Source organism: Maylandia zebra, linkage group LG6 (assembly GCF_041146795.1).
Source record: "Maylandia zebra isolate NMK-2024a linkage group LG6, Mzebra_GT3a, whole genome shotgun sequence".
Lineage (NCBI taxonomy): Eukaryota > Metazoa > Chordata > Actinopteri > Cichliformes > Cichlidae > Maylandia > Maylandia zebra.
Genome location: NC_135172.1, coordinates 37714137 through 37735105, shown reverse-complemented (window position 1 = coordinate 37735105; position 20969 = coordinate 37714137). Strand labels below are relative to the sequence as shown.

The following is a 20969-nucleotide window of genomic DNA, read 5'->3' as shown; positions in this document are numbered from 1 at the left end:
CCATATGTCTTGTACTGTGAGGCTGACTATGTGTATGCAGTTGAGATGCAACCCTAAAGCCATGTCATATTCTGGGCTTTGAGGAGAAAGAAGGATGCCAAGAGCTGAAACGTGATGACTAGTGGGTGTGTGAGAGTGAGTGGGGAAAAAGGAATCCTTCCAAAGGCTCTTTTTGGCTGTGTATATGTGTGACTGTACGTTCATGTGTACGCACATGTGATCAAGAGTGCATTTATGTGTGGGAAGAAGGAATCCTTCCAGCCGTTTTCTTTCCTGAGCCTCTTCCTGTGTCCCCTCCACCCCTCTGCATACAATTCTCAAAGCTGGCGTCGGAGGGTTTGGCCTATACAAGATCCAACCCACCAGAGGACACAGAGGAGAGAAGCCAGTGTTTCTCTACCTCTCTCTCTGTGTCTTCCCAAGCTCTGTCTCTTTCCACCACTCACTGAATGTTACTGTAAATCCTTCACTTCATACACACCATATTCCCACATCTCTCCATCCAGTGTGTTGGTGTATCTCATATGACTTGGCAGAAGTGAACCATGCATATGTGCTTGCCAGTACGGGAATGTGTCTGTTAAGAGTTTTGGCAGTTTTCTCAGCATAGCCTCACCAAGAGATCCACTGGGAAATGTGGTTTTAACGCCTCCTCTCTTCTTTCCACTTCTTTCCTTTCTTTTCCTTAGTTCACAATTACATTACTTCTGTTTCTCCATGCTCCACTTCTGTTTTCTTCCTAATTCTATCCCCTTTCCTTCAGTATTCAATTTTCTGCAATTTCAACCTGTGGAAATCTTTTGCTTCTTCTTGCTTTAATGACAACGGTCTCTCTTTCTTTCTGCATATTCAAAATCTGCTCTCTATTAAAAGCACATCATCATTTGCATCAAAAAACACTGCATGCATACAGGCCTCTAATTCAGGATGTAGCTCTCCAAGCACTGTCCACACACAATGAATGCTGATGGAGAGACATGATAGGTTATCCTGTAGGGAAAGCTGGTCAGATGAAATACCTACTTGGTATTCCATCCCTCTGCAAAGCATGACACACAGGAGAGGGATGCCGGTAAATATGCAAATGATGAAATACATATATTCCATGGTTTTCAGAAGTTCATCAGCTGCAGTAATGATTTGCAGATGTTTTCGGCACGTCTAAAGGCTGAAAAAGAAACACTTACTGTAAAACATTGACTATGTATTGAAAATACATATGAATGCATGTGTCTATATACTATTTACTCTTGCATTATATTCCAAATATAGGACTTTTTTAATCCACAACATTTTTCTATCATCTAAATTGTGAATGTAGGGTAGAAAAGATGTGTTTTTGTCAAAATTATTGCAGAAGAACAACCGCAAACATATCTTACAATGCAACTTAACAGTGAACAGTTGTTGACTGTTAAGTTGAATGTGATATTTGGCCCTTTTAGCAGCTGCACATGTATGTATTATTGAACGGGGAGTAGGAGTGCGCTGCACAAAACACCCTTTTTTCTGACTTTGCACCTGCACTTTTTAATTTTCAATTTAAAGATATCACTGGAGAGAATTTGTCACATTTCAGTTGCTCACTCTAGAGCTACAAAAAGCATCACTAAACTTTTTCATATGTAGCAGCACCCCCTAAGACCTTAAATAGATTTTCATGTGTATGCTGGTGGAATTCCCCTTAAGGATTAGAAACAACTAGTCAGTTTTATGGCATAATGCTCCCCGTGTCTGAAACATTTAGCTTTTAATTATTCCTAATTAACTTTTACTTAAGTAAAAAGTACATGGAGTTATTTTGCTCTGAAGTACTCTTAATTAACTAAACCATCTGAATAAGTCTTCCATCACCATAGTTTCCTGGATACTCCTTGATTCAGTTCAAGATTGAAGATTCAAGAGCTTTATTGTCAATACAACAGTATACACAGTATACACAGTATACAACGTAGCGAAATGCTGTTTCACCCCAAGCCCCTCAAGGTGCATTTATAAGTATATAAAAGATATATCTCCAAGAGATATAAAACTAAGAATTACAAATAAATAACATGCTAAATTTTGGTAAAATTAAGGGATAAAAAGGTACTAATTACTAACTATACAATACTATAGTAGTAACTATACAATGCTATAATGATAACTATAAACAAAGACAGTCCAGAGACAACACAAAGTGTATTGTGCAGTAGGTATTGAATACCAGGTTGAAGTTATTGTCATGATATTGTAGACAAGACAGGGCGAAGACATGTGCAAGATGGAAAATGTGCAAATATAATATAATTTAGATATGTGTTCAGCAACTATGAGACTGAGTGTAAAAATAAGCATATTGTTCCCAGGTCCAGTTTGTAGTGGATTAGCGGAAGTTTTTGTTGTTTTTGAGTCTTTTGGTGAGTATTGTAAGGTGTTTGCAGAGGTGTATGTGTATATCAGTCCTTTGGTGATAGTGAGTGGACTGCTTGGGGGAAGAAGCTCTTGCAGAGTCTGGTCTTTGGTCCTTGATGCTGCTAAACATCTATTTCAGCCATGTATAAGCCCAGACAGTGATAGCAATCGAACCACACAGACATTTGCCTGTCTTCCACAGTGACTTCAGTGGCCTTGTTCTGCACTCAACAAAGTTCATCACAGTTCATCGTCTTTGTCCCCGCTGAGCTGTAGTTGGCTACTGTCTCCAACCTTGTCTCGCTCATCTCTCCTCACCCCTGTCCCTCCCGAGGTCTGCTTCCATCACCTATCCCTAGGGGATAACTGCCTCCGCTGCCCAGCCCCATCTGTCCCTCCACTAGACCAGCCTCACCCTGACTCTCCCTCCGCACTTTGGCTGCAGCCTCTTTATGTGATGTCACTGAGCAGAAGGATGGCCTTTTTGGTGAGTGCATGTGTGTGTGTAAATGGGTGTATGGTGTCTGTGTGAGTCAGTGAGCGGGAGGTGTGTGTGAGTATTTGACACACACACAGAGGGAGAGAGAGAGAGAGAGAAAGAAGACAGACAGAAAGAAAGAAGAAAAGAAAGGCACAAGTGTCAAGTTTCCCTTTTCAGTTCAGGAGCTCAAATCCTTGTTTTTAATCTAGAAAAGAGGGTGAAAAGAGCACGAAAAGGGAGAAGGTAGCTGGGAATTTGAGCTGGTGACAGATGTTTTTTGTTCCTTCTTTCTTTCTCTCTTTACAGTGTTATAGATGAGTGCGCAAAACATTATATGAAGATATGAAAAGTTCACTGTAAAATAATGTGATTTAAAATATGTAAAATGATCAAATTATATACACACACACACACACACACACACACATATATATGAAAGAGACAAACTACCTGTCTCTAGTTTTTCCACTGATGACACCATTTACTGCTCAAATCTCAAAGTTTACTCTCTTCCTGTGACGTCTCACCACATCCTGGTTTTGACTGCACAAGATGCTGAGATGTCTACAGTTTAACGGTTTTCCTGTCACTTTTCAGTTCACACCCGTATTCACGCGATTTCGCTCATAGGACACTGTGGACTAAAAAGGTGCACACATAAACGCATATACTGATAAATAATTAGATACTATCATGGTAGGCTACTGTCCAATTTGCGGGAAGCCTGTCTACTTTGGTAAGTCTGACCTGTTTAATTTTTAAACTCGATGCAATTGTCTTCCTCTTTCTGTCTGGCACTTGCTTTACACGCTCTTTATCTGTCTGTCTACCATCTCTGTGGCAGATCAGTTTGGCATTGTCATAAAACTTGAAATCTGAAATAAAGCACAAATAATGAACAGGTGAAACCAGGTGTAATAAAATTAATAAAGGGCATTTTTTGGAGTTAACATAAGATTGAGGTTCACCTTGTGTTTTGTTTTCTTTCTGCAAAGTCTTATTATCTACATTAGACAAAGTGCAATGATATCAATATGTTCCTTAAATGCAAAATTGTTATCTATTTTCTTTTTAGAGGACAAAAAAAGGCATTTCACTCTTTCTTTTTAAGGCTTTTGGCTTTATTTGAACCACACATGCACACAAATGCACACACTCGTATCCATGATAACAACAGGATGTGGGTCTAGCCAAACGAGCATGCACTGCTCTTTGGGTTTCCTCCCTACCTCCCCTCTCTTTTAAACAAGTCCTTTTCCACATTCAGGCCTAGCCATTAGATCCACAAAATGACTCAAACCACCAGTTAGATTCCTCTTTGGTTGTTATTTTTGCTGTTAGTTTTTCTCGCCTGTTCATGCACCAGCTAAGTTCAAATTCTCTGATGTGACCTGCCCTACTTTTAGTTCAACATCACAGTCTCTGGCCTACTTGCACTGATGAGGCTAATAGTCTGTAACTTCTGAACCAGACACATGAAATCCAGACATTGTGTTATCAGAAATTGTATGAGATGCAAAATCCTTTTGACTTTTTAATTAAATATTAATAAAAATATCCGATCCTGCCTCTCATTAAGCTAGTCCATCTCTTCCTTTGGTGCAGGTGAGAAGAAGAGGTCCTTAGGGAGAGACTACCATCCTCTGTGTCTGAAGTGTCAGAAGTGTAACAGACAGCTCACCCCTGGACAACATGCTGAGGTATATAAGGACAACAACTGAGTCAATTAAGTATTCAAGGAAAGTAATATGAATGCAGTTTACTGAATGAGTAGGATGATGCTATAAATATGTATTACTCGTTGTGTTTCAGTATGATGAGAAGCCATACTGTACACACTGCTATCTGAAGATGTTTGGACCGAGAGGTATACTGCCATCTCAATATGAAAACACAAACACGCACAACTGGCCAACCACACGCTATTTCTGAATGCCTTTTCTCTGTGTAAATCTTTCTTAACAGGTAACAGGTAACTGACGTCGGTGTGGCACAGTATATCCCCTCAACAAAAGCCAGGATGAGGCAAAAATGAACAAATGCTGACATTTAAAAGATCCGGTTTATATAAGGCAAAAGATAAAGGAGTGAATAAATAATAATGAAGGACCGGAATATACTGTAAACCTTATAGGACAGAGTGAGCTCTCTTTGTTCCCTTTTGACGAATTAAAATATTTATAAATGTGGTAGAACTAGGCAATGCTATGTATATGTGACTGTTCACTTTTGTAATGTAAATTAATTTGGATGTAGAAAAGTGTGAGTCAGTGCAAATAAATACATTTTTTGAATGTTGCAGCATCAAATTCTGGTAGATGTCTAAGTTTTTAAGACTTTGCAATCAGGGGCTTACACTTTTAGATTTCTGGGCATGCGGCATGATTGTGTTCCCTCACAAACTAATAAAAACTCTAATCACCAACAATACAGATGCATGTAAAAAATTAGTTGGGCTAGAGGGTTCTCCCTCTCTCCCCCATCAAGCCGCCAGGGGAAAGGAGCAGGAATGGATAAGAGTGGTTGCTGTTGGCAGGGTAAACTAGATCTTCTGCCAGCAGAATCTACTGGAATGGGTGCTACAGTGAGGCAAACATGGGGCTCTCTCTGTCAAACACACACACACACACACACACACACGTGCACGTGCAAGCAGTGCGTCTGCAGTGTGCCTTCACTGCTGCAGGAGCTTGTCACCCAGTGGTGGGTGAAGTGCACAGTTTCGATGCACACGCTCTCGCTCTCTTTTTTTCAAACACACACTGGCACGCATATGAAAAAACAAAACAAAACAGAGATGTGGTTGATGCGTTTTCCTGTTGAGTGTCATGTGTCACTCCAGTGACATTTCAGGTGTTTGCTCTTGAAGGTGAGATGGATATTGAAATAAAGGGTGAAGAGGCTGAAAAAGAAATAGTATCGAGAGAGGAGATGGACAAAGGGAGAGAGGGTTTATTATGACATCTAGCAAAGAGTAAGCAGAGATATACCTGTCTAGCCTTCAGTGTGCCTTTAAAACTGTCCATCTCCTTCTCCTTTTTCCAGATCCATATTCTATCCCAAGCACACCAAGCCTCTCTCACCTTCCATGTCTCCTTCACCCTCTAACCCCCTACCTTGATAGATCACATGACTGCTGTGTTACCAGCTGGCTGACTGTTCATTTGCAAGTGTTTCAGCTACACTCCCTTATTAGAGAGACGGGTGGTGGTGGAAGGGCAGAATTATAGGTGGAAGGAGGGCAGAGGGATGAGTGGGTGCTATGCAGACCACTGGGTGATTGAGGGGCACTGACAGAACTGAAAGAAAAGAGAGGGAGCTTGAATTTATAGGCGAGACAGGAAGAGAGAGAGGGGAAAGTAAAACAGAGGGATGAAAAATTACCATATTAAGCCTTGCTAAGTTAATGCAGAGGTTATTCAATTTGCATTAATTCACCTTGGGTCGAAACTGGAAAATTGAGCTAAATAAAAAATGTCATTATCTTACCATGAGGTGGCAGCGGGAAAGGCCCATGTGTGGATCCAATATTAACTTCAGAGGCATTCTAAACCAGTAACTATGCTTGCCACACTTCAAACAATGACACTTGATGACGACTTGAAAATAGTATTTAAGTATTTTACAGTAACTTTTAAAAAATGTATAAAGACTAGACAATTTTTGCTTGTGAGGCGATGCGTTGCAACCATTTTCATTTATGTAATATTGTTGACATCTAGTGGCCGTGAATAAAACTGCTGGACTGCGTCGAGTCAGTTGAAAAGCCTGCACAGTAACCACTACAGTAACCACCAGAGTATTTTTGTATTAATAGCTTAGAAAATGCATTTTAATAAAACAAAAGAAATACTAACGTAGCCCTATCATGTGCCAATAATTCTAACTCAGTTCATGAATTTGAAATTCTTCAAGCACCGGAGAAGAAGACAGAAAGGACAAAACTATGAATATATTTGTTTTGCAAATAAATAAATAAATAAATGCCAGGTCAGAAAAGGATATCTTGATAGCAGGTCTACTTAACATAGCTAATCTCTAATAAATAGCGTAGGAAGATACGTGTTTATAGACCGACATGTTCTACAGCCTAATTTGTATTTTTTTTGTTTCTGTTTCTGACTTTGCAAATTGACAACTACGTTAGTCACACGGTAATAACAGAAGTAATGATGTAAAGCTCTCGAGTGTACTTGTCAACCGGGAATTTGAAACACGGGGGCTCGCTCACGTCTTTGAATTTCTTCGGCTTTTCCAAGCTGTACTTGAAGGCAACTCATAGCCAGCAGCGTCGTTTTGTGTGGCGCATGCGCATCTAGCTAACTAGGAAGCAGAGGAGACGGTCTCCATGGATTATGTGGACATATCGTTGAGTGAAAGCAGTAGCTGTTTGATTTGGATACATGCCGTGTTCTTACAATGAAAAGCTGACAGCTCGAAACGAAGTTGAGTCAATACGATATATATTTAACTGTATGTATTAGGGCCTGAGTCAGAATGATGTCAGAATGCGACCTGACAGAGACAGAGACCGGCGAGCCAGTGCTGGACACGGGGGAAAGAGCGGTGCCAGTGCTGGAGTCTAACTTTCACTCCATAGACCCTCCAAAGGTGTTATTTGACAGGAACCGGATAGGTCTGACAACTGGGGCGAACCCCGGTGGTGCCATACGTATTTCGGACTCTTGTGAAAGCGTGTTGACCGAACTAGAGACAGAGGGCTCCGGCGAAGAGGCGCTGCTGTTACCGTGCTTAGCAGGAAGCTCGTCGTCTCCGAGAGGTGTAAAAGAAAAGCGAAGCAGGCGGTACAGGCACAGCTCGTCTTCGGATAAAGATGCTTTAGCCTCCCCGGGTAAGTGTTTCAAATCACGGCCTTTGAAATGGTTGTATATGAAACTAATAAATAGACAGCCACACTCAGATACTCATAGGGGTTATGTCTTTTCTGACATTTTGTTATTTGATGCATATGGCTCTGGAAAAATTCTGCCTACTCAGGCTGATTACGGTTGTGATAACAGGTAATGCAACGTGGTCAAATAGATATGTTATGTAAGCTCTCTGAAGTGAGCATTTCACGCGGCTTTTTAATGTTTGGGTCTCTCTTAAGGTCTGTTGAGGCTGTTGGAGAACCAACACTTTGGTTATTATTAGAATTTTAAAAAAGCACAAACTTGGTGTCACATTACATAAAAAAGTACCCGGTTTCTCCACAGCACTTGGTGAACTGAAGGCTTGGTGTGCAGTCTGTATCGTGTCTGTATTTTCTGCTCAATTTGTCATCACCCATATTTTAGTCTGACAATCAAGACAGAATCAAGGCTACAAATATGATGACAAAAAAGTTTTTAAAACAACAACAACAACAAACAAACAGTTTATAATACTTCCAGGATAATAAATAAGTCTGCCTCATCCATTGAACTCTTGCCCACCTGGTTGACATCATTGCCTCCTTCATCCAAATTATCTTTGTTCCTCAAGCTAGGAGGTTTTTGAACATTCTGGTCTGTTGTAAGATGTTTGTTGTGATAAAATTATTTGAGGCTATGCTGTGAACTAGATTGTCCAGCAGGAACAACTAAAGTTTCTGTCAGATTTGTTTTGGATGATGAGAAGGGGGGTGGGGGATGCAGGGAAAGACCAAGAAAAAGGTGACCTAGTCGCTATGGAAGCGGCATAATCTGACTTAAATGCTCACTGGATTTAACAACACTCCCCCTCATACCGCCCACCTTTTGTTTTTTCCTTTTTTCCCTCTGCAAAACAAATTCTGAGCATTTGTATTCATTTCTGTTATTCAGCCTCTCCCAACAGAGATCTATTGTTCAGATCCATGTCCTATTATGGCCAGAAATCTAGGCCACAGGTAGAGTCTGAGCCTTAAATGGCAAGTGTTGGCATCCCATTACTTGTGGCCTTTGTAGAACAATAATCTTCTCCTCTAAAATTACAAAACTGTTTTACAGATTATTGTTAGAATACTGACTAAGAGCCGTTTCTCTTGCACTTTGTGCCATTTAAAAATATCATGTAAATTAATTGTGAATTGTAGCTCTTAAATTCTGCTTTACGTGTCATGGGAAATATTAACCAAATAGCAATAGTGCTTTTTTTTTTTTTAACAAAGTAATTGGTAAAAATTTGCATGCGTCCATAAATGTATTCTATTTTTCATCACGTATGCCATCTTTTGCTGCCTTCTTTGTCACCAGTCCAAAGAGCCTAGAAACAGCACGCAGGGTTTATTTATAGTTATAGTCTTTATGTAAAGTTCATTTTGATAAACTTGAGTAAGTTGAAGCATTTTATCATGTAACTGTCAAAACTCGAGGGAAACAGTTTTAGCGTTTAAGACAAATTGTATCAATTTTATGCGCTTGCTGTAACTTAAATATATAGTTATAGAACACTTTTCACAGTCCAGTGTTGTGCCATGTCACACACTTTGTGCTCTGCATGTCTATTGGAGGTCTCTGAAGTTATAAGTGAGGTACACTCCTGCTGTGTGTGCCCCATTAGTTGACCAGGACATCTGAGAGGCTGATATTAAATATGCATAATGCCCCTGTGCTAGCAGACACACTTTGTAGTCCAGTACAGTGTTTGAAGATGATGAAGACGGAAATTGAGAGAAAGGAAGTACTATATGCGCATATACTATTACTTTGGCTTTCTACAGGTTGAAGCTAATGGGAAGTGGAAGACATACAAGGCCCATTACTGCCATCTGCAGCAATACACCACAGTGATCTTATCACAGACTATAAGCACCAGGGTTGCGCACAGGAAGCGTAGATCTGTCATCATACAAGATGATAGATTGAGCACACTTTGACCTGTTGTTGGGAATTAAATGAAGATAAAATATTGCATCACACAGAACTGGATTACAAACTCCTTACAGTAAATCAGAGATTTACTGTTTTAGAGCACAATCTAAAACTATGTTAAGATTTTTATACTAAAGTCAAAATGGAGCTATTTTTAAGTCATTACTTTTGGACAGCTTTTCCAGAGATCAGAGTTACCTTTATGGCCAGACATCTTGTCCCAGTGTGGTCCACATCCACAAAAACCACTCAGAGCTTAGCCTTCAGAGATTGTGCACGTACAGCATGATCAGAAATTTATGGGAGTATTTACCCAATAAAATTGCTTAATATTTGCAGCACAGTTTAAATTCTTTTTAAAGTAGGATGTTTGCTTTGCAGGTACCAAATGGAGCATGAAACACAGGTGCAGCCTAGCTTAAACCTCTGTTTCAAATAATTCAGTTTTAGTTATATAGCACCAAATCACAACAACAGTTGTCTCAAGTTGTTTTATTTTGCAAGGTAAAGACTACAGTAATGCGGAGAAAACCCCAAGAATCCGATGACCCGCAGAGTGGTATATAAACGCAGAGTGAAACTTTGCAGCATTTATTGAGAAGATACAAGGAAAAGATCAGTCTGTCTAAATTCTTCTTATTATTGAATTATTGAGTTATCTTACAGCCACAACATGATAAACACCTACCTAATCAGAATACTTTATTAGTAATGCTTTTTGGTAATCTCAGTCTCTAACTGAACGTGCTCCTGTGACTGACCAGCATGTCATGGAGTGGGTGGGAGGAATTATCCAACATTGTCTTCATCTTAATGTTGGATAGCTCCCCACTGTATCACCAAAATACCTTTGACGCATCAAAGTAATGCATAGTATGCTACCGGAACATTAACAGATAATTGGCTGCAGGGTGCGAGTACTGTGCTGTAATGAGGAGGTCTTGGTTAGTCACTTTACTTTCTGAACCTCCCCATCCATCCATTCGCTTATTCTTTTCAGGGTCGCGGGGGGGGCGCTGGAGCCTATCCCAGCTGTCATAGGGCGAGAGGCGGGGTACACCCTGGACAGGTCGCCAGTCTGTCGCAGGGCCAACACACAGGGACAGACAACCATTCGCACTCACATTCACTCGCACATTCACACCTAATGGCAATTTGGATTTTCCAATTAACCTATCCTCTCAAGCTGCATGTCTTTGGATGGTGGGAGGAAGCCGGAGTACCCGGAGAGAACCCACGCAAACACAGAAAGACCCCGGCCTGATGTTGGAATTGAACTCAGGACCTTCTTGCTGTGCGGCAACAGTGCTAACCACCGTGCCACCGTGCTTGCTTCTGAACCTCCCCGTTAAGTTAAATTGAGTTTGACTTTTAACATATGATTCTGGGTACTTTTCATGTATTTGTTCAGGAGTAATTGGGCCATACTAGGTCAGACTAGGTTTGACAAGTATTCACTGTTTTAAACAATCCAGATTAATTATGTAACGTTTGCTTATCACTCTTTCTTTTCTTCCTCGTGTTAATTAGGTTCTCTTGGGCCCTACAGTTAAACTAGCTTTGAAGCTACCTTTGTTACTCCTTATCGGTCACCCTTGGCATGTTGACTGTCCTGTCCCTGTTTTTATAGCACCTACCACATGTCTGTGACTTCATCTCTCCTTGCATCCCACTGTGACTTTAGTGCGACTGATACAGAGCATGGGTCTCTGTCAGCTGATCGTTCTGCCCTGTGCAAGGAGGAGAACTTATGATCTGCCATGTCATGTGTTTGGACCTTTATCAAAATAATAATTGGCACTATTCACCAGAGAGCAGTGATTTCAAGAGAATGACGTTTGATCTGCAAGGCAGTAGAAAATGCCAGATTTTAACAAGTGGCGGAATCACTGGTTTAGACCAATTTTTTTTTTAAGTTTAGTTGGTAAATTCTCTGTGATAGTGTACACACAGTCAAAATATGGGCATGCGATTTGGAATTCCTCTTAAATGTGTGTTTGTGTATTCCTTTGTGGGTGATTCCTGTGATAGACTTGGCCACCTGTTTTATCCCACCCTTTGCACAGTGTGCAATGGGAACACTTCCAGTTTCCCACTGCCTAGAACAGAATAATCAGGAGGTGAGATGGGTGAGGTAACGGACAGTTTACAGTAGTCTCTGTGAGGGAGATTGCAATTATTATTTTTTACCACTGATTTTTCAGCATGTATAATGTAAATAACTCATTCATGATCATTTCAAAGGTATCTGATGGTCCTAAACACCAAAACATAACACCCATGCAGAGAAACCTCTTGATGTTTACTTAATGCCATATTTTGCAATGGACATGTAATTGTAAATGCAATCTTATTGTTCTAGTTCTTAAGAAAATACATTTGTTTAATTGTAGCAAGTTCTGGTTGTATACAATGTAAAAATAAATCAAAGTAATCTTGAGTTATTCCCCTTCTAGGTACCAACAGTGGAGATTTCAACCATTTCCCTGACGACCCCGAGTTTGCCGATATTATCCAAAGGGCAGAGCAAGCCATTGAGAGTGGCGTCTTTCCAGAGAGGATTTCCCAGGGCTCAAGTGGGAGTTACTTTGTCAAAGACCCAAAAGGGGTACGTTTGGTACAAATGACACAGATTCATGACAAGCGAAGGAAGGTTCATGGGCTAAACTTGGAGGAAGAATATAAATCAGTAGCTTAGCAACATTTCCAAACATTTATCTTTTCTTTTTTCAAAACATTAATTGCTTTAATCATAAGAGTTTGTAAATTAGGAAGAAGGAATATGGAAATCCACAGGATTATGATTCTTGTTTAATTATTCAAAAAGCAATGGTTCAGCTGATAACAGCAGATCACTGGCATCTACAGGTAATTACTGGGAAGATGGTGAGCCCAAGATGTCAGACGCATTCCTCACGCTTTACATTTGTTGCTTATAGTTACACTATTAGTCTTTGGCTTTTTAATTGTGTTTGTAAGGAGCTTGAAGCAACACTAATATGCGTGGTAAAATTAGTTCTCACGCTTTCTGTTTTCTGACCTGGGCTGTATGTCAGATTGCAAGTTTAGAAAAAAACAAATGTATCACTCTGTTTTGTTTTTTATTTACAGAAAATCATTGGTGTTTTTAAACCAAAGTCAGAGGAACCTTATGGTCATCTGAATCCAAAATGGACCAAATACTTTCACAAGGTACTTTCTGTCACATGTATCACCTTTTTTAAACATCTGAAAAGTTATTAAGATATATATTGTCATTCATTTTACTTTAATGGCTGCACACAGTGAGTAAGATTAAAAAAAAAAAAAAAGTAGGGTAATATTAACACCTCATCTGTAAAACTTCCCCCATGTCTGTCTCTGTTGTTAGCTTTGCTGTCCATGTTGTTTTGGCCGAGGGTGCTTGTTACCTAACCAGGGTTATCTGTCAGAGGCTGCTGCTTCACTGGTTGACACCAAACTCTGTCTTGGTGTGGTGCCAAAAACCAAGGTGTGTGCTTTTTTTTTTTTCTCTGTAGAGTTTTTGAATTAATAACATGTAATCTCCAAAACCCAGTATAAGTAAACACTTGAATTAATCTGGATTTGATTAGGGTCTCTGTGCTCTTCTTTCTGTTCAGCAGTGGTCACAGTTTCAAAGTAAACCAGTGTTATCTAAATTTTATCAGGTGGTGTATTTGGCCAGTGAGACATTCCACTACAACGCCATAGACAGAGCAAAGTCCAGGGGGAAGAAGTACGCCCTAGAGAAAGTCCCCAAAGTGGGGCGACGCTTCCACAGAGTGGGCCTCCCACCCAAGGTACCAAAGACTTTTAAACCGTCACAGTCTAACGTCACCATTTGTTTACTATAAGCAATTCATGAGGAGCTTGGAATCTTGACCTTTCTCTTGTTCATTCCTGTGTCGTTTCCTCCTCTTGCTTCCTTGCTTTCTCTTTGTATTTGTGCAAAAACACAGCCACATGCAGGAAAACCTATACTCATACTGGTTAAAACAAATTCTAATCTTCTTGTTTCAATATTTGTTAATAGGTTCTTTGTCAGATTTGTTCTATTCATATGTACACTGACTGCTTCTCTATAACATACAAGAGTTGTTGCATCAGTGAGTGGAGGGCTGAGAATAGCCACTGATGGTAGAGAACGGTAAAAGGAATCATGCCACACTATTTTTGTGTTGAAGAAGAACAATGTGTTTAGATAAAAGGCCATCAGAACCATAAATGTTGTTTCTGCTTTAAGCCATGTTCTTTTTCAGGAGCTGTAATACTTACTGGATATATTTATCTCTTGTATTGTGAACTGTAATCGTATATCAGTTTTGTCTTTTAATCAAAAACATGTATAACAGGTATTTCATTCCTGGCTGTTTATTACGTGAGACAGTCTTGTGGGTGATCTAAAGATATGTGGATGTTAAGATGATGTGAAAACATAGCTGAAGTGTCTTCGAGGAAGTAAATATGAGGAAACTGACTGCATATTTTCAACTGTCAGGCACAGCTGACATTTCAGCCTTTCGACATTACAGCTTCACTTGTAATATCACTGCACACCACATCATTTCCATTTAAACTGTCTACATACTGTTCTCAGAGCAGTGAACATTGCTATACAGTGTTTTGTTTTAATGGGTATGTTAGTTGCATTCATGCCATATACTGCATTTCGTTGCCCTGTACCTGTGCATGTGCAATGACAATAAAGTTGAATTCTATTCTATTCTATTCTATTCATATGCGCCTCTGTGTGTTACCAGGTGGGCTCATTTCAGCTGTTTGTGGAGGGTTATCGTGAAGCCGACTACTGGCTGCGACGCTTTGAGGCAGAACCACTGCCAGAGAATATCAGGAAGCAGCTGCAGTCGCAGTTTGAGCGGCTGGTGGTGCTGGACTATGTTATCAGAAACACAGGTAGGCGTGCACGTGTTAACATTTCGATAAATGGTTTAAATTGAAGTGATCCGTCATTGTAGTCTCATTACAGTGTTGGCAGCTTTATTTCGATTTAGTTATACACTGGTTATGATAAAAATTCCTTTGATCTTCATATTTATTTTAAGTTAGTATATGCTTGCGCACAACAGCTGTTTGCTATCTTTGACATCGCTCTGTCTTCCCTCTCATTTCTGCGTATCAAAACTTGTTTCTGTTTGTTTTCCTTGTTAGATCGAGGGAATGACAACTGGTTGATCAAGTACGAGACACCAGGAGAAGGAGAGGGAGAAGAACAAAAGGTGAGGTAATTTACCACATGACAGAGGTGTGTTCAGACTGTTCACCAAGCACGCATTCACCTCGCTTAACTCTGTTGAAACACATGAACACTTATAGTCAAAGGAGCTTGCAAAAGAAAAGCGTCTGGACTTCTTTAAGTTGCTTGAAGACATTTCACCTCTCATCCGAGAAGCTTCCTCAGTTCTAAGGTCAAATGGTGGAGAGTCCCAGATATAAACCTAGTGGGAGTAACCCCCCAGAGAGGGACAAAAGGACCCCCTGATGATCCTCTAATCGCCTGAGCCAAGGTGTGAAAATGGGTGTGGGTCCCAATCAGCCAGAGTTTCGGGTGAGTTCATTGTGAAACCTGGCCCCACCTTATCACAACACAGAAGAGCCACCTCCACAGGACAAGACTCAGCAGTCCATCTGCATCTTTAGGATAAAGGACACTCTTTCGAGGATGCCGATGTTCACATTTTGGACAGAGAGGACAGATGGTTTGAAAGAGGAGTGAAAGAAGCCATCTATGTCCACTGTGAGCGACCATCTTTGAACAGAGGCGGTGGTTTACGACACCAACTGTCTGCCATCTATAATCCAGTTTTGAGATCCCTTCCCAGACGCCTTAACGCCCACTCACATCCTGGGCCATCTGATCTCAGGAATTCGCATGATAAGGTGGGGCCATGTTTCACAATGAACACACCCGAAACTCTGGCTGATTGGGACCCACACCCATTTTCACACCTTGGCTCAGGCGATTAGAGGATCATCAGGGGGGTCCTTTTGTCCCTCTGTGGGGGGTTACTCCCACTAGGTTTATATCTGGGACTCTCCACCATTTGACCTTAGAACTGAAGAAGCTTCTCGGATGAGAGGTGAAACGTCTTCAAGCAACTTAAAGAAGTCCAGACGCTTTTCTTTTGCAAGTTCCTTTGACTACGATGACCTGGATGACTGAGAACCTTCACAGACATGAACACTTATATATTTTTAAACCAGAACACACCTTATGTTGGTTTTGCTTCTGTGTATGTGCAAACTAGACTCACAAATGCATGGAACAAACTTGATGTACGTCTTTGTTACCTATCATCAATCCTTATTTTCGATTTGCCGATAAATGACAAAAGTTGTCATTTATGTGTGGCAGTAATCACCCCTCAATCAATAACCAACTTGGTCATCAGTCATTAATAATTTACTCACTTAATGAATTCGAGGTCTTTAATCTTTTTCTCCCTCATGCTGCAGGATGCAGAATGGACAGAGAACATTCAGGACTCCTGCATCAAGATTGCAGCAATTGACAACGGCCTGGCCTTCCCCTTTAAACACCCGGATGAATGGAGAGCCTGTATGTTTATCACTTATTTCACTTTTGCTCACCATCTCTGTCAGTGACAGTAATGAGAGGGCCCCTTTACATGTGCGATTTCATGTAAAGACTCATTAAAAAGACTCATTGCACTTGTAGGAAAGGGTATTGTCAACATAACCTTCTGAAAAACACAAAGTGAAAAGGCACTTTTATTTGAGTGTTTAAAGTATCTTTCTGTGCCACAGTGATTGATGGTTGACCCGGCTCTTTGTTCATGTGGGCTTTAGGAGATCTCTCTTGCAAAATGTGTCACAGCTAAAAGTCTTACTCTCATTACAAATCAGAACCAGGCACTGTGACTGCATGCAGTTTAGACTTGTGCTGTGTACTGAGTGATGCACAAATGCATTTATATTGCACCACAAGTTTCATTGTACTTGAAGACAAAACATTGAGATACCATGAAATTACTGGAGGGGACTGCATGTCTGAAAGGGGATTTATTTGCATACTTTTTGAGATGTATACTACTTTTAGACCCGCTGTCCAGATTAGACAATACAATTAGCTTATCTTAGTACCAAGGTTGTAAATAGGAGGAATTTACTAGCTTGGCTTTTTCCAGATGTAAAACTAACGTAAGAGCTTGTAAAATTGTACTAATCTGTGAACTTGATAAAGTGTTGCAATTAGTAAGTTGTAGATGTGATGGTATGATTTTTACCTTTGGACACTGCCACAGACAGTTCCTTTAATTTTCTGATAATCTCATTGCTATTGGATGATTTCAGTCCTTTTCTTCTTATGGTAGAATCTTGTCATCTGTGTTCTGGCAAGAATTAAAGAATTTTTTACAATAAAAAAAAAAAAAACTGTAAAGAAAAATTAGGCCACTAAACAATCCTACATGTGGCCTTATTATCAAATACAATGATAGTTATAGGTTCAGTGACAGTGAAAGGCTATACAGACGGAAACATTTGTGTTGTCCCCCTAACAGATCCATTCCACTGGGCATGGCTTCCTCAGGCCAAGGTACCCTTCTCCCAGGAGACCAGAGACCTTGTGCTGTCCCGCCTCTCTGACATGAACTTTGTTCAGGATCTCTGTGAGGACCTCTATGAGATGTTCAAGGTATGAGATGTTCTCATAAGCTTTCCTTTTTAATCTGTTTCTAGATTTTTGAATTCTTAATTGCAGGATATCAGCTAATATCAGTCGTTTTCTGTTTTCAGACAGATAAAGGCTTTGACAAAACCATGTTTGAGAGACAGATGTCCGTCATGAGAGGACAGGTGAGCTTTTGTAATTTATTTTTTATTTTTAATGAGTACTTTAATGTTCCTCTAGTCATTTTTTTTAACTTTGTACTGTTCTGTCCTCTATTTTATTTTTTTCTGCCTGTTCCTTTTATATCCTACCTTGTTCTCCTTTCTCCTCTCATGGCCTACTTTCTGTCACTTTGTATGCTCTGTAACGTCTTCACCACACATTTTACCCTAATTTTGCATCTGCAGCCACTGTCCTGTCTCACCTTTCAGTCTTTCTATTCTTCTCTCAGCAAGCAGTTAATAATAAAAACATGTTATATTAGTGAACAATACTGTGCAGGATTTGAGTCATTCTCAATTCTTTGTATTTTTGTTCTCCTTCCCTATTGGAATTCTTTAATATGGTTTAAAGTGCTTAAAGTCATGTCCTTAAGAAAAATGAATAAATCCAACAAAGGCATAACACAGGACCCAAGGACCTGAGATAAACATCTGACCCGTCAATTGATCCATCTACTGTTGTAAAGATGCCCTTCTTAAAGAAGGGAAAGAGGGTGAAAAGGCAGAGTTATGCTAAGTTACACAAGAACTGGACTTTTGTACAACAACCTGTTGTGAATAACGGGTCTTGTGAATTTTGAATGTAAATTTAACATTTTAAGTTCTAGTCAGTGTCGTTGGAGTGTTATGGAGGACATCAGTAGAGAGGTACAGCAGTGAATGTGTGCAGCATCTGTTAAATGTGGTAGAGGCTCTGTCATAGTTTGGTGCTGAATTTCCGTCAGTGGTGTGGGGGATCTTGTCAGAATTGATGGAATTATAAACGCAGAAAAGTACTGTGCAGTACCATCTGGAAAGCGCCTTGATTGGCAGTAGCTTATTTGCAGCATTACATTGACCTCAAACACACTGCCAGTGCAGTGAAAGCACACCTGGGTAGAAAACGCATAATAGAATGCTATCAGTTATGGATTGGTATCCTCAGAGCCTGGACCTCAATATTATTGAAGTAGTGTGAGACAGAGGCAGGAAACAAATGGATGAAAATCAGGTAACGTCCAGATTAGAGCTTCAATGTTAAGAAGCCTGGAGAATTATTCCTGAAAACTACTAAAATAGAGCCTGTTTTGAAGAATAAAGGTGCTTGTACTAAATTTGCAAGCTTGTCAGAATTTCACCATTTCTGTGTTTGCTTCATGTGCTATTTCCACACATGTTTGCACATTTCACTGATCACTGCACTTATTTCCCATTTTCCAAGCAAAATATAACAAAATGAGGGATGGCTCAAGACTTTGTCCTGTAGTGCAGTTGTTTTGTAATTTATTTATTTATTTTAACTTTTAGTTAATTATTTAACTTTTGTCAGATATTAAAATGACCTGGCTGTGGAGAAAGTAGCTAATAATAACTGCAGTTTTTATGTATTACTGTCCTTTATCAAAGCCATGTCACATGCATAATATGTAAGCACAGACTGTTTCATATTTCCAATAAGTTGTTTGCATATTCTCTAAAAACTTCGAGTTGCTTTTGCACAACTAATGCACCGTCTTTTCCCAGGTGTTGAACCTGACCCAGGCGTTGAAGGACGGGAAGAGCCCCCTCCAACTGGTTCAGATGCCTCGGGTGGTAGTGGAGCGCAGCCGCTCAGGTGGCCAAGGTCGTGTGGTCACTTTGGGGAATGCGTTTACACAAACCTTCCACTGCAAGCGGCCATTCTTTTCCTCCTGGTAGTCAGAGAAGGATGACGAGGGGAGCAGAGGAGAAGCATCTGCTTTTTGTCCACACATCACTCCTGACGTAAAGAAAGTGAGAGAGAAGCTTACACTGGAAACTGTTCATATTTGTCCTCGGCAGGAAGGAAGTGAAGAAGGATACGGTGATGATGGAAAATAAGATGAGAAATATTTTGTGAGGAAATTGACTTGAGGCCAATTCCTCATTTGAGGAGAGTGCAGGGAACCGTGGGAGCTGGAGAGATTAGCATACCGCCGTCTCCTAGAGAGACCTTGGGGCTGTTTGTGGTTACTATGGCAACTTGATTAGATAATCAGCTTTTTCACAGAGGTGGGCTTTGTTTATTGTTAGGAAGCTGAAAGTTGTTTTTTTTTCTTTTTTTTTTCCAAACCACTCAAGCTACCTACTGAAGGTCTCTCGATAATATAGTGCGTTGATGGCCAAAGAGCAAGCACCTAAATACCACAAGCTAACAGCACAGTGGTCCTGGTAGTGTTTGGGAATCTTAAAGAAGTTTCTCTTGGTCGACATTATTCCTCATCTGGGATAAAGTCCAAAATATTTGCTTTGCCTTATAGGATTACTTAGTGAAATATAGATGTGCACTTACACTGCTGGAAGTGTTTGACCAGTTCCACCCAGCTGGGCCAAAACACACTTTACCCAGCTTTAAAACCACGTGTTAAACAAAGACAGTGTCTTCAATTCTCAGTGCTGCCAAAGTCTTTGTTGAAGGAATATTGAAGAGCTTCAAGACAAGAAAATTGTTGAAACTTGAATTTGTAGGAAGTGGAGGACTGCGAATAAACACTTCGCTTGAATGTAATCTGTTTACCGTTTATACACAGAATTTTGCTCCTAAACATTTCAGTACAAGAGAATTCTGTAAGAAATAGACTTCTCATTACTATGAATGTATTTGTTGTTTGACTTGTATTTAATTGCTGGTAAGCAGCTTTCTCTTGAATCTTCTGGCATGGGGGGGGGTCGCAACTCTCCTTGCTTTTTATATTGTACTCTGTGAAGAGGAAAAACTAAATTGAGGAGACTTGCTTGATGCCATTCTGTTTTCTTATGTATGCATCTTGAAGTTTTTATTCCAACTCTGCAACTATATGGGATAAGTTGTATATTTAACAGATTAAAAAAAACAATAAAATTTGGCAAAATCAAGTATTTTGTAGTTGTCACTAGTACATGTTCTAGTTTATAGGAAAAGGCTAATTTGAAGGCATAAAGAATGAAGTGCACCAAGCTGGAGTTCAGCAGTGACAAAGGTATGTTCAGCAGAGCTCTATCTGCAGGATGACAGTTCTCATGCACCTGATTAATGCCTATTGACTTTAAGATTAAAGATGTCAACAGTAATTCCCACCCAACCTGCTAAAGCCCAAAGATATCCAGGTAATAAGGATGAAAACAAAAACAACAGATCTTCACACGCAAAATATTGAAATCAGTGAATTTTTAGCTTGAGAAATTATTAAAAAGGTTATCAGCAATTAAAGGTTATCTGAGAGAAACTTTGCCGATTGCAAAGGTACAAGATCTAAACCAGAGCCATGGAAAATGTTTAATAGTGTGAAAGTGACAAAGGGAGCGGTTTAAGATTACAAGCTAATGGGGCCTTTTGTAAAGCAAAAAAACAAAAAGGTGCCCGGGTTCATCTGACCAATCGAGAATGTCAGTGATGTCATTCAAAGGACAAA

General features: G+C 40.0%; 2 protein-coding genes across 2 annotated transcripts; both read left to right on the top strand.

The window, feature by feature from the left end:
* The first annotated feature begins 3318 nt into the window (after window positions 1–3318).
* zgc:195282 (cysteine-rich protein 1) lies at window positions 3319–5184 on the top strand. The gene is made up of 4 exons (XM_004538866.2): window positions 3319–3611; window positions 4481–4575; window positions 4688–4742; window positions 4841–5184. Exons 1-4 carry the CDS (start codon window positions 3569–3571, stop codon window positions 4849–4851), a joined length of 204 nt encoding a protein of 67 aa, XP_004538923.1. The 5' UTR covers window positions 3319–3568; the 3' UTR covers window positions 4852–5184.
* Window positions 5185–7173: 1989 nt separating this feature from the next.
* pi4k2b (phosphatidylinositol 4-kinase type 2 beta) lies at window positions 7174–20433 on the top strand. Its single transcript, XM_004538867.3, has 11 exons — window positions 7174–7727; window positions 12165–12316; window positions 12820–12900; window positions 13079–13198; window positions 13377–13508; window positions 14469–14622; window positions 14878–14945; window positions 16183–16285; window positions 17250–17383; window positions 17485–17544; window positions 19084–20433. The coding sequence occupies exons 1-11, from the start codon at window positions 7373–7375 to the stop codon at window positions 19255–19257; spliced, it is 1533 nt and encodes a 510-aa protein (XP_004538924.1). The 5' UTR covers window positions 7174–7372; the 3' UTR covers window positions 19258–20433.
* Window positions 20434–20969: the final 536 nt, after the last annotated feature.